This window comes from Elephantulus edwardii, unplaced genomic scaffold (genome assembly GCF_000299155.1).
Source record: "Elephantulus edwardii isolate Elephantulus edwardi_28Jun2011 unplaced genomic scaffold, EleEdw1.0 scaffold00061, whole genome shotgun sequence".
Taxonomy (NCBI): Eukaryota; Metazoa; Chordata; class Mammalia; order Macroscelidea; family Macroscelididae; genus Elephantulus; species Elephantulus edwardii.
In genome coordinates this window covers 6,497,216-6,510,469 of record NW_006399811.1, presented here as the reverse complement: position 1 = coordinate 6,510,469, position 13,254 = coordinate 6,497,216, and the positions used below count along the sequence as shown (strand labels likewise).

At 44.2% G+C, this 13,254-nt stretch overlaps 1 protein-coding gene across 1 annotated transcript in view; it reads left to right on the top strand.

Annotated features, from left to right (window-relative positions):
* Positions 1–13,254, top strand: part of SEC16B (SEC16 homolog B (S. cerevisiae)) — a 71,423-nt gene that overhangs the window by 46,295 nt on the left and 11,874 nt on the right. Inside the window, exons 14-17 of the mRNA XM_006887715.1 lie at positions 4,445–4,550; positions 9,233–9,373; positions 10,787–10,909; positions 11,705–11,780. Coding sequence (XP_006887777.1) covers positions 4,445–4,550; positions 9,233–9,373; positions 10,787–10,909; positions 11,705–11,780 — 446 coding nt within the window. The remainder of the gene's footprint in view (positions 1–4,444; positions 4,551–9,232; positions 9,374–10,786; positions 10,910–11,704; positions 11,781–13,254) is intronic.

The following is a 13,254-nucleotide window of genomic DNA, read 5'->3' as shown; positions in this document are numbered from 1 at the left end:
ACCACATCGCTTTCCACAGTGGTTGCACCATTTTACACTCCCACCAACAGTGAATAAGGGTTCCGGTCTCTCCACAACCTTGCCAGCATTTGTTGCTTGCTTCTCTGTTAAATTTTGCTAGTCTTACTGGGGTGAGATGATATCTCATAGTTGTCTTGATTTGCATCTCTCTCAGAGCTAGGGATTTCAAACATTTCTTCATGTGCTTGTTGACCATCTGAATGTCTTCCTCGGTGAAGTGTCTGTTCATATCCTGTGCCCATTTTTCAACTGGATTATTTACCTTTATTTTGTTGTGGTGCTCGAGTATTTTATAAATTCTAGATACAACTTTTTCCCAGTCTGTGGCTTCCCTTTTTACCCTGTTAGAGAAGTTTCTGGATGCTTCTACATCTGGGAATCCTCTTTGTGCGTGCTCTTGTCTTCAAAAGTGGGGAGAAAGGAGTTCAGCCAGCAGAGAAACCTTGGAAAAGAAGTGTGAGGGGGTGTCACTTTTGAGGGGTAGGGTAGAGGGGGAGCAACCTTGTCAAATGAAACTTAATTACCTCCATGGGAAGGTTATATTCTTGGGGAGAAAGAAAAATAGCCAGAATGTCTTCTACACTGGCCTTGCTCAGTTGTTAGCAGGTATGGAGAAGAGACCATATGCACACACAGACCATCACCCAGCCAGCTAACGCCCAGTGCTGGGTATCACTATCAAGGCTTCCTAAAAGGACTTACTTTCCTTCTGGCAGCAGACCTATGGATACTTCTTGATATTGCACGAAAAGGGTTTAAAAACAACAATAAAGCACAGACAAATCTATAGGGTGGAGCCAGCGCCCCAGCCCTGTTACTAGTGTTATTCACAGACTGCTCCTTCTCAAATCAGAGAGGCTAGATCTTTTCCTGTGACCCCAATCCTGTCCACACCCCCTTGAAACGGGTGGCCTTCAGTGTACACATTTGGGGCTGGCTGCTGGGTCCTTTTAGCTCCCAGGGGCTGCAGAAAACTGGATGGAGGAGTGGGGGACCAAGGAGAGGGGCCACTCCTTCCCCCTGATATACACGCTTGGACCAGACACAGAGCATAAAAAGAGTCGTGAGTCCTTAGACGTGGCACTGTCCCCCCCCTTTTTTTAACATGCAATCCATATCAAAGACTGTGGTTCTTGATCTTCTACAGCAAGCGTTTCACATCCTCCTCATTTTTGCAGGCCAAGTTATGTCATCTACATAATGCAGGTTGTTGATGATTCTTCCTCCAATGCTCATGTCACATTCTTCTTCAGAGTCCAGCTTTGTGAATTATTTGCTCAGCATACAGATTGAATAGGTATGGAGAAAGGATATACCCTTTCTATTTTAAACAATGCAGAGCTCTCTTGCTCAGTTCAGACAACAGCCTCTTGGTCTAGGTTTAGATTTCATATTAGCATAATTAAGTATTATGGGATTCCCATTCTTCTCAATGTTAGCTATAGTTTGCTGTGATCCACACTATTATAAATAGAAATTCTTCTGGTATTCTCTGCTTTCAGCCAGGATCCATCTGACATCAGCAATGATATCCCCAATGCCATGGCTTCTTCTAAAGCCAGCTTGAACTTCTGGTAGTTCCTTTTCAATGTACTGTTCTATCCATTTTTGCGTAATCTTCAACAATATTTTGCTTGTGTAGTAATGATATTGTTTGATAATTTCCACTTTCTGTTGGATCACCTTTCTTGGGAATAGGAACAAATATGGATCTCTTCCAGTCAGTTGGCCAGGTAGCTGTCTTCCAAATTTTCTGACATAAACTGATAAGCACATCCATAGCTGCATCTATTACTTGAAACATGCCAATTGATGTTTTATCAATTCCTGTGGCCTTGGTTTTTGCTAATGCCTTGGGTATAATGACTTGGCACATAAACTACTTGGAAATCCACCAGTCACATAGTCCCTCCCGGCCACAGTGTTCAGACTTCACACAGAAGGACCTTAATAAGATTTTAGAGAATGAATAAATTGATGAACAGACCCAGCAGCCCACCCTGTTTTGGGTTTCCTTAGTCTTCGTCATATTTTAGACTTTCTGAGTACTGATGTTCTAGTCACTGATTGGTGGCTCAGACCCACCCAGCATTGTAAGGCCGGGGGATCGACATCTGAGAGGTCATGGCCTTGAAAACCTTGTGGAGCTGTTTTATTCTGCCTGTGTGTGTTCTCTGAGTTGGACTTGAGAGCAAGTGGATTTTTTTTAATTTTTTGTCTTGTCAATTTATTTGCATTTCCCCTTTATTAAAATTAAAATAATTAAAATTATTATACAAAGGAGGTCTATTATGAATTTTTATTTCTTACAGGAGGGAAGGTAAGGCACAGAAAGGTTTATAATTATGTGTTTAAGATAGTACATGGGCTTTGGTGTCTTAGGACCTTGTATGTTATACTACTAGCTGAAAGGTCAGTGGTTTGAATCCACCAGCAGCCCCTCATGGGAAAGACAGGCAATCTCAGGATTTACAGCCTCAAGAACCTGATGGAGGGCCACTATGAATCCGAATCCATTTGATGGCAGTGGTGGTAAGATAAGGAAAGACCACCATCATGGAGTCACATTGGACTTAGAATCTAGACAGTCAGGCTGTACAACTTTTGCTTTAACTAGTGTCCTGAGCTGCCTACTGCTGCTGCTATCGGGCTGTCCCCAATTCAGCCCATTCTCTCCAGGCCCTGGCCTCTGGTGGTGCTTACTGCAGAAATCCCTTTGTGTCAGGGTATCAATTAACATATGTCCCCTGTTACGTTTCAAGAAGAGATTTCTGGAGATAAAGTATTTTTTTTTTAGACTTCTTTTTTTGTTTTTTTTTTAAATTGTATTTTATTAATTTTAATTAATTTTGGATTTCCATTCATTCATTGTTGCACTTTTCTCCCTGCCCAGACCTCCCCCCCATTTGTGGAGATTCTTGTTGCCCCCTCTCATGCTACTCACCCAGGCTGCTTCCTGATTGAAGTATCTGCCATATGAACGGTCTTGGGTTTCTGGCCCCTCAGTTCTTCCTACAGTCTGCCTTACTTTCCTTTGCCAGCATTCATAGAGCCTCACATCGTCTTCTCTTTTAGACAGGCCTGGGTACAGGATAGTTTTTCACAGGGCCTGAACTGCACTAGAGAAGTGTGCTGTCAGAGACACCTCCAAAATGCTAAAGAGCAATGATGTCTGGAGACTAAGGTGCACCTGCTCCAGGCCATGGTCTTCTCAATTATCAAAAAGCTGGACAATGACTAAGGATGACTGAAGAAGAATTGATGCCTTTGAGTTATGCTAGAAAAGAGTATTGAACGTAGTATATAGACTGCTAAGAGAACAAGCAGATCTTAGAGAGGAAAAATCAAGTTTTTCCTTGAGGCTAGGATTTTGAAGCTCCGTCTCACATTCTTTGGACACATGACCAGGAAGGACCAGTCTTTAGAGATGGACATCATGCTTGGAAGGGTGGAGGGACAGCGCGGGAGAGGAAGACCCCGGATGAGATGGATTGACATGGTAATTTGGGTAATGGGGTAGGTGTGTCAGAGTCCATGAGACTGGCTTAGGACAGGGCAGGGTTCAGAGCGATTGTACATAGGGTTGCTGTGAGTCATAGGTGACTCAATGGCACATAACAACAACAACAGGCTTCAGGGGGACTAACACTTCAGGAGATTTTGTGGCAAAGTGTTTACACACATGGCTACTAACCGCAAGGTCAGAAGTTTGAACCTACCAGCTGTTCCTTGGAGAAGCATGTGGTTGTCTGCTTCTGTAAAGATTTGCAGCCTAGGCAATAATATGGGGCAGTCTCACTCTGTCCAGTAAGGTCTCTCTAGTCAGAATTGACTGTACAGCAACAGCAGCAAGGTGAGCTCTCAGTGTGTGTAGGAGGAGGACTTCGTGGCCAACAGGCGGGGTTTTGCTCAGAATGTGGGTGGACTTTCAGGCCCACGTTCTTAAGGGCTGAGAGGGAGGAAGGTGAACAGTCTCTTCTCTTGTGATTTATAGGCTCTAAAGCCCAGTAGAGGGTCAGCACTGAGTTGGTTTTGACCCTAAAGCACCATGACTGACTTTGTTGGAGGCTAATTTTTCAGGTGCCCAAGATGAGGACTCGGGGCCTACTGGGCTGGCGTGGATGAGGACGAGGGGCCTCCAGGCTGAGCTTGTCTTTGGTTGCCCTGTAACAAGGCAGAGACCCCACCCTGCCCAGGCTTTTGGGGCAGCATTCTGCAGAGTGCTTGCTCTGACCTCAGGGAGGCAGCACAGGACCACCCCTCTGAGTGCCCACTTCACCACCACCAGAGATTAGTCAACTCTGGACAGAAACACCCCCCCCCACCCCCGGATGAATACAGTGCATGCTTGGCTACCTTCCCGAAGTTCTCGTTCCCCCACCCCAGACCTCACCTTCTTTTATCATTATCTCCCTGGTCTTAGCCAAGAGTTTCTGAAATTTGCAACAACGGAGGCTATCCAGAGGACGGAGATCTTTGAGTACTGCCAGATGCTGGGCCGCCCCAGGTCCTTCATTCCTTCTTTCCAGGTGAGTGAAGGGCTGCCATCCGAGCAGCCTCAGGGACCTGGCAGAGAGCTAGGAGCTGCTGCTCTCCTGACACAGCAGATGTAAGTCAGAGGCTGCGCTTCCCCTCATCAGCCCCAAGAAGGGGAAGCTCCTGCATCCATCAGCCTCAGCGTGGGGAGTTCTTCATATGTCCCATAAACGCCTGCATTTTAACGTATGGAAGCAAAAGAGGTCTCCGAAGCCTGTCTGCTGGTGACTGCCCGCCTCTTTTTAAAATTTTTTTATAATAATTACATATTTTTATCGGTTTGCATACAATCATTTATATACATTGTGTTTCATGCATGTGCATTGTGTTTTATATAATCTTTCACTTACATTGTGTTATGCTGATGTGTATTGTGGGTTCCCCCCCTTACAATCATCTTACTAACAACTACATTTATGTAAGTATGTAAGCCAGCTACTTCGCACCTTGTGCTTTAACAGTCCCATTTTAGATAGCCAATTTCTGATTTGCCCATCCCAAGGGAACAAGCATATCCCTTTTGCTGAAGGATCTTTCTGACTTGTGAAAGCCATCCTGCCATCCTGGGGCCCAAGGGAGCCCTTGTGTTGCAATGGTTAAAGTGTTTTTCTACTAACTGAAAGGTCAGTGGTTCAAATCCATCAACTGCTCCTTGGGAGAATGATGAGATACTCTGCTTCCATAAAGATTTACAATCTTGGAGACTCTATGGGGCTGTTCTACTCTGTCTAAAAGGGTCATTGTACCTCCTAAAGATTAAATCCCTGTGTGCATCAGTAACATTTTTTAACAAAGTGAAAGGAAACCTACTGACTCGCAAAAAACATTTGGCAATACTATTTCAGACAAGGGTCTCATATCAAAAGCCTACAGAATCCTATGGGACCTCCAGAATAAAAACATAGATAATGCAATTACAAAATGGGTAAAAGACATGGAAAGACTTTTCACAAAGGAAGATGTTTGGATGGACACATGAAGAAATGCTCAAAATCACTGGCAATAAGAGAAACACACATCAAAACCACAATGAGATTCTATCTCACTCCAGTAGCAATGGCAAAGTTTAACAGGACAGCAAGTACTAAATGTTGGAGATGATGTAGTGAGATAGGAACCCTCATATATATTATTGGTGGGATTGTAAAATGGTACAACCACTCTGAAAGACAGTTTAGTGTTTCCTCAGAAAGCTGAACATAGAAATTCCATATGACCCATTTTTCACTGCTGGAATCAAGAAAATGAGAACTGAGCCACAACAGAGATTTGTGCACCAATATTCATAGCAGCGTTATTTACCATTGTAAGAACATGGAAACAATCCAAATGTCTAACCACAAATTGTATGGATTGAAAAATTATGGTACATTCACATGATGGAATACAATGCAGCACACGGGAGCAATGATTTTGAAAATCACTACTTATCTTGGAAAGGACTGGAGAGCATTATGCTAAGTGAACTAACTCAGTCCCGTAAGGACAAATACTATATAAGACCATTATTGTAGAAATAGATAAGAAGTAAAATGTATGTAAGGATCCATGGGGGGAGGGTAGGAGAAAGGGGTGAGGATAGGCAGGGGTGTGTGTGGTTAGTCATGTTGTTGTTGTTATGTGCCGCCTAGTTGCCTGCGACCCATAGCAACCCTATGTTTAGCAGCTCTGAACCCTGACCTGCCCAGAACCAGTCTCACTAATTCCGACACACCAAGCCCCATTTTCCTTGTTACTGTGTCAATCCATCTCATCCAGGATCTTCCTTTCCTGCACTGTCCCTTCACCCTTCCAAGCATGATGTCCTTCTTCAAGGACCAGTGTCTCCTGGCCACATGCTCATGTTCTCCTTCTCAGGCTTCAAAATTCTAGCCTCCAAGAAGAGACTTGTTTTCACCCTCTCTAAGACAGACATATTTGTTTTCTTGGCAGTCCATGGTATGTTCAAGACTCTTCTCCACCACGATAATTTAAAGGCATCAATTCTTCTTCTGTTATCCTCAGTCATTGTCTAACTCTCTGATGCATAACAAATAATTGCAAGGACCATGGCCTGGATTAGGTGCACTTTAGCTCAAGACTGACACTGTTGCTTTTTAGCACCCTTGAAAGGTCCCTAACAGCAGACTTTCCCCTTGCAATACATCTTTTAATTTCCTGGCTACTGGTGCCAAGAGGGTCACTATAAAGTTGAGATAGATTGAATGGCACCTGGAGTCTTTTGGAGGGGTGAGTGGCTACTGCTATTTTTTTTTTTAATTTTGTTTTTTTTTTAATCGCTTTGTTTTTTTTGGCCTGGTCATGACCTCTCACTCCTGGTCTGCTGTTCTTTTTGTGTTTCTCTTTCCAAACAGCTCTGCTTCTCCTCAGCTTCCACAGTCACCCTGCCTGGGAGTGAGAGCACCAACGCCTGGCACGGGGGACCTTTCACCCTGTCCTCTGAGTCCTCATGACTGAATTCCTTCTTCTTCTAACTCAGGAAACTCTTCTGTATCCTACTCTCAGGCCTCATGCTTCTTCCTTCTTTTTGGGGCCTTCACTTCTACAGGTAATGCCTGCACTGCAGGCTCTGCCCCCTCAGCTCCTCTGCTCCAGGCCCTCTGGTTGAGCACAGAACAGGTCTCATACAGCATTGTGTATCCTCATACCCTGTCTCCCTCACTGGTAGTTCTTGTTGACTGCGATAGTGGCCCTCAGTGGTCTTTTCTGTAAGGTACGTGCGAAGGAACTGGCACAAGGACTGTAACAATAAAGTAGTATCTGCCATAGAGGTTACGTCTTCCCACAGACTTCCAGGATGCTCTTGAATTAGACCCCCCATTTAGCATTTAGCTCATGCTGCTCTATGATTAAAGTACTCTAGAGAAATAATATGTTGTGTATCGGGCTACTAACCAGAAGATTGCTGGTTCAAATCTACCTGCTGCTCCACAGGAGAACAATGAGGCAGTCTGTTCCCGATAAGATTATAGCCTTAAAAATTCAGTGGAGGTCATCATGAAGTCAGAATCAATTTGATGACAACAGTGAGTGGCCTTGTATTATTATTATTATTTCTTCCATGTGCAGATATCTTCCTATATGAATGATCTTCTTTAGGGTGGAGATCTGTCCTAATGATTGTTATCTCTCTTATTGCCTGGTCTAAGTATTCAGCAAAAACAACACACAATCACACAATACAAAACCTACAACAAACATTCTATTAAGAATGAACTAATTATTCACCATTGCAAGAACATGGAAACTTGCCTAAATGTCCAACGACAACTGAATGGATTGAGAAATTATGGTTCATTCACACAATGGAATATTATGCAGCACCCAGGAGCAACAATTTAGAAAAATCCTACATAACTTGGGAGAGACTGGAGAGCTTTATACTGAGTGAACTAATGCAATCTCAGTAGGACATGTACCGCATAAGACCATTATTGTAAAAATAGAAGGATAACTAGTAAAACATGTATGGGATCCAAGGGGGCATGGGTGGGAGCAGAGTGGTCAGGATAGGTAGGGGTGAAACCACAGGGTTGCACAGTGGGTAGAGGGAGGGGGTGAAGGAAATGGGAAAGATCTGGTGAGGACCTGAAGAGACGTGGTAATGGTGGGCATAGTTTAATGGTGATTGATTTTATGAAACATAATGAACGGGAATGATTGTATGAGACACAACGTGAATGAAGAATAGTGTGAAACACAATGTATACAAACTTGGTAAGCAAACCAATATAAATTTTTTTAAAAAAATGAATTAACTACAATGAATAGAGAAATGACTCAAATACTGTCATCTCTTTTTTTAAGAGTTTTGTCAAAGGTCCATTTCCTCTAGCAAAGCCTCGCCTCTGGTGTCCAGGGTCACTGCCTCCCTCCACCCCTTCTCCCACCTCCCTGTTGTTTTGCTTATGTTTGGGGCTGACAGCAAAAATATTAACTAGTTTCATTGAATGTGTACTAGGCATCTGACATAGTATTATTATGCTCTATGTGTATTATTTCTTCTTTTCTTCCAAATTGTGACTTTGGTGGAAGTTTATAGGACAAATTGGATTTCCGTTTGATAGTTCATACACATCTTATTTTGCGTTAACAAAATAAAATATGTGCCACTGATTGCAATCCTCACAAAGCTACAACACTTTTCCCCACTTCCGCTTTGAGTTTATAATTTGTCTTTGCTCATTTTTCCTATCCTCTGGCTTTCTAAACTTCTGTCTGACTCCAAAGCCCTCATCCTGAATTCCATCCTGTCACTCTTGTCTTATGAAAGTTTATTTCTGCCACTGGAACCCCACTGAGTCTCAAGTCCTCGTGTGGGTTCTGTGTGTCCCTCTTTCCTTCTCTGAGCCTGGTGCCCAGCACCACATCCACCAGGCCCGTCAGAGGTGGGGCCTGCCTAACAGGCGGTGAGCATGTGGCTGCATTTCCATGGTGACCAGGCTCTTTGAAGCCTGAGCTGATGCAATTCCCAGCCCTTTCTCCAGGCTGCAGGAACCTCTGGCTTTGGAGCTGTGCCCATCTAATGCCCCAGTGGCACAGGCCCTCCTTGATATTTGGATGCCAGAGTTAGTGGAAGCTGGCAGTCAGCTCACTTTGGAGAAGTCTTATCTATTTTTCGCCTTCTCTTTCCTTGCCTGAATGGACTAGTCATTGGACTTGTTCCTCTTCACAGGTGTACAAGCTCCTTTATGCCTCCCGTCTGGCTGATTATGGCCTCACGTCCCAGGCCTTGCATTACTGCGAAGCCATCAGCATGGCTCTCCTTAGCCAGAGAGAGAGCCGTCACCCTGTGCTATTAGTGGAACTCATCAAGGTGAGCGTCTCAAAGGGTTCTCTGCAGGTGTTTTATCTTCCACGTCCAGAGAAAGCCATTGTAAAGCCGCTTAGACTGCATTTCATCTTCTTTGAACGTGCTGTGGCATGGATGCCAGTTACGCGTGCCCAGATATGATAAGCAGAGACCTGACGTCACGGACCAAGGAGGATGCTCTGGGGATGAGGATTAGATGCAGGATGAAGACACTGTGCACTGTGAAAAATCCACTCCCCCATCTGCCTTTGGGGTGTAGCAAAACTGCACGTTACTGTGAACACTCCAATTATAAAAGCTGGGCTTGGAAAAGACAATTTAGTGATTAAACCAGGAAACTGCCCTTATTAAAATGCTTTATAATGCATCAACTATCTTATCACATGTTGAGCACATTTAAAAAATTTAAACAACAAAAACATAACCTATAGTTCTTGCAGAACAACAGACAGGTTAATGGTTGTTCCAACTAATTTAAGAAAAATTCAGGTGAGCTCTGGTGGCCTAGTGGCAAGAAGCTGCACTGCAATCCCAGAGGTGTGTGGTTCAAATTCACCAGATGCTCTGCTGGAGAAGGAGGAACAATCTCCTCCTGTACCTGTCAGATCCGATTTGACAGTACATACACAAATAATAATAATAATAATAATAATAATAATAATAATAATAATAATAATAATAATACATTCATTAACTGAAGAGTTGGGGGAAAAATAAGAAAATCAGCCTTCTCAATTTTTTGGTTTGTTTTAAGAGCGAACCCAGGCATTAGATCCTGAAAATTGAGCAACTCCTCTGCAGAGTAGTGAGCCCACTAACCATTTCTTCTCATCTTTCAATTGGTGGTACAATTGAAAGCACCAGTTGCTAATCCAAGGTTGGCAGTTTGAAACTACCATCTGCTTCATAGAGATATGATGAGGCTGTCTGTTCCCACAAAGATTTACAGCCTTAGAAACCCTATGGGTGAAGTTCTACTCTGCTCCACAGGCTTGTCATGATCCACACCAGCTCAACGGCAATGGGTTTGTTCCTTGGTGGTGGTTGTTGTTAAGTGTCGTCGAGTCATAGATGACTCATAGTGACCCTATGAACAAAAGACCTGAACACTTGTATAACTTTCATTGTTTCTCCAAGTTCATAGAGTTTCTGGAGGCAAGCTGTTTCACAAGTAGTTTTGCTTTGTTTTTTTAATTATTTGGTATCAAACAGCAAGATGGGTTAATTGTTCATGTATGCTACAATTTCCCGAGTTAACCATTTCTCAGTTACTCTGTAATTTGGGTTTGTATGTGAATTTAAGTTCTCCATTTCCTCTTCCCCCCCCACCCCCTGTGTCTTCTTTCCCCATGGCCTTCCCATGTCTGTGTCTTTCTCTCCCTTTCTGCCCACAACCCTCTTGGAAACCTGGCACAGCTAGCAGAAAAACTGAAGCTGTCAGACCCTCTGTTGTTGGAAAGACGTCGAGGAGACAGGGACCTGGAGCCGGATTGGCTGGTGCAGCTCCGGGGGCTGCAGGAGGAGCTGGCCATGACAGAGGTGGGTCTGGGTGGTCTTTGTGTCCCTGCTCCTCCCTCTCCTCTATGCAGAGTAGCCACTGACATTATCTACCCACCTACACTCCCCTATCCCCCCCACACCCCATATTCAGGCTACAGTGTCTCCTGGACACCCAGAAGTCTGTCTGAAAAAGTGTAGAAGTCAAAGCTCCCCATTCCACCAGTCACCTCATCTAGGTGATAGAATTCGCTCAGGAGACAGTAGATTCTTCCCTAAATCTCCCACCCACCATCCTCCTCTGAGGCCCCAGAAAATATGTTTCATGACCATCAAAGCCTCCGTGTCTCTGTTCGGAACAATGAATGACCGTGGACCAGTGTCACTTTCATGTAATGTAGGGCAATTGCTTCAAAGATTTCCCAGCTTTCCCCTTTGTTCTGACAATTTCAGGAGCTCCTAGTAGTGTTTGGAACAGTAATTGGGACAGGGCCTCCTCAGTTTTCACTTCCCTCCTCTCTTCTGAAGGGAGAAGGTGGAGCTTTGAAAGCAGGTGTGCACATTCAGAAGCCCCTAGTGTAGCTGCTTTCACAGTCCCTTCGTTCTGGAGAGGACAGAGGTCCTCATCTCAGGCCACCTCTGTCTGCACCTCAGAGAGCTGGCAGACAAGATGGCCGAAGTCTTGCTCCCTGCCTCTGTGGTTGTGGGGCCCCTGAGGGCATTGAAGCTCTGTTAGGTTGTAGTTTCCACGGAAAAGATCCTTTCCGCCTTATTTTCAACCTACCATGGTTTTTTGCCCTGTCACTTGAAAGGATTTTATTTCTATTTCAAATGTAGCAGAAGGTGCCAGAAGACCACGCTGATATGAATTCCACTCACTCACTTATTTCTGGAACCAGAGGAGCCACCACAGGTACTTGAACCGATGAACAGAGCGTGCTAACAGCAGACCCTCAGGATGCGATCAGAAAACATACAATGGTTAGATGACAGATCCTGTAATCCACTTGTAGACATTTTAACAAATGTTTAATTTGGGAGTAAAACAAATTGCTGCAGCAAGGGTCTTGGCACTCAAGAGGAGATTCTGGGGCTTTAATGTGAGAAAGAAATATGCCTCCTTTTATAACTGGCTCTGAGGAAGTGAGTGGAGGAAAGGGATGGGTTATGGGAAGTTGTCATTCCTTCGGAGCAGGGGCAAGTTTGAGTTTCCTTTATAATAGGTGCATGTGCTCTTGGCTGTACTTTGATGCCATTTCAAGGGAATCTGAGTTAGGAAGATACTAGTCATGGGAGGTTTTGTTGATAGAAGGAGTCCTGGGGTGCAGTGGTTAAGCCACATATATAATGTGATCCTGGGTTCATTTCCCACCTCCTCGTAGAAACCTTTTGCTGTAGTTTTGGGTCCAGTTCACACTAACCATGTATGTGTCAGAATAGAGCTATGTTTCATGCTGTTGTTGTTGTGTGCTGTCGAGTTGGGACAACTCACAGCTAACCCTCCAGAGGGCTTTCAGAGTCAGTAAATCACACAGGAATTGATTGCCTGTCTTTCTCTCATGGAGCTCCTGACAGATTTGTACCATGTGCCTTTTGTTTGACAGTAAAATTCCTTACCATTAGGCCATGAGAGCTCACAAAGGTTGGTTCTTTGGAGGTGGATAGCCAGGCTCTTCTTCCAAGGTACCCCTGGGTGGACTCAAACTTCTACTTTTTTTCCCGCTAGCAGATGAACATGTTAACTATTAGCACCATATTGGGACTTTGGACTTTATTTTATCAACCAAATTACAGAGACAGAATTAATGACAATTGGTGTCCCTCGCAGGAAAGACCCTCTTAGATTCTGCTGTTATGTGAAAACTCACTGCATTGTTCACTTGAGTTTTAAACCAGCAAGTTTCAAATACTTAAGTCACTTTGGAAATCCTTAGAGGAGAAAGAGTTTATCTGAAAAGAAAAGATGGTGTGTGTTTGGGTGGGATTATAATTTCTGTCCTCCAGCCCACACTGGTCGAAGGCGCAGAGCACCTGAGGGAGATGCTTTGTGAAGTTTATGTGCTGAGCAGTCAGAGGCGTGGCGATCGCTGCTGTGGCTTACTTGTCACCACATTAGGGAACCACATCCCGTGGCCTTGTGACTGACTGCCTTGCAAAGAGGACACAGGCCTAAATACTCTATCTGTGCACATGTCACATTTCAGGCCCCCATTTTTCCTTTGTCTTTATTTTATTTTTTAAAATATATTCTATGCATTACCTGGTCTCAGCTTGTGCCCACTTGGCTTCTGGCCCGCTTCTGCCGGCAGAGGCTCCCTCTGTCTCTCCCTGGCTCCTCCCAACCGGTTTAGGCTCTGCCTTGGGGCTTGTTACCTGGAGGCGTGTCA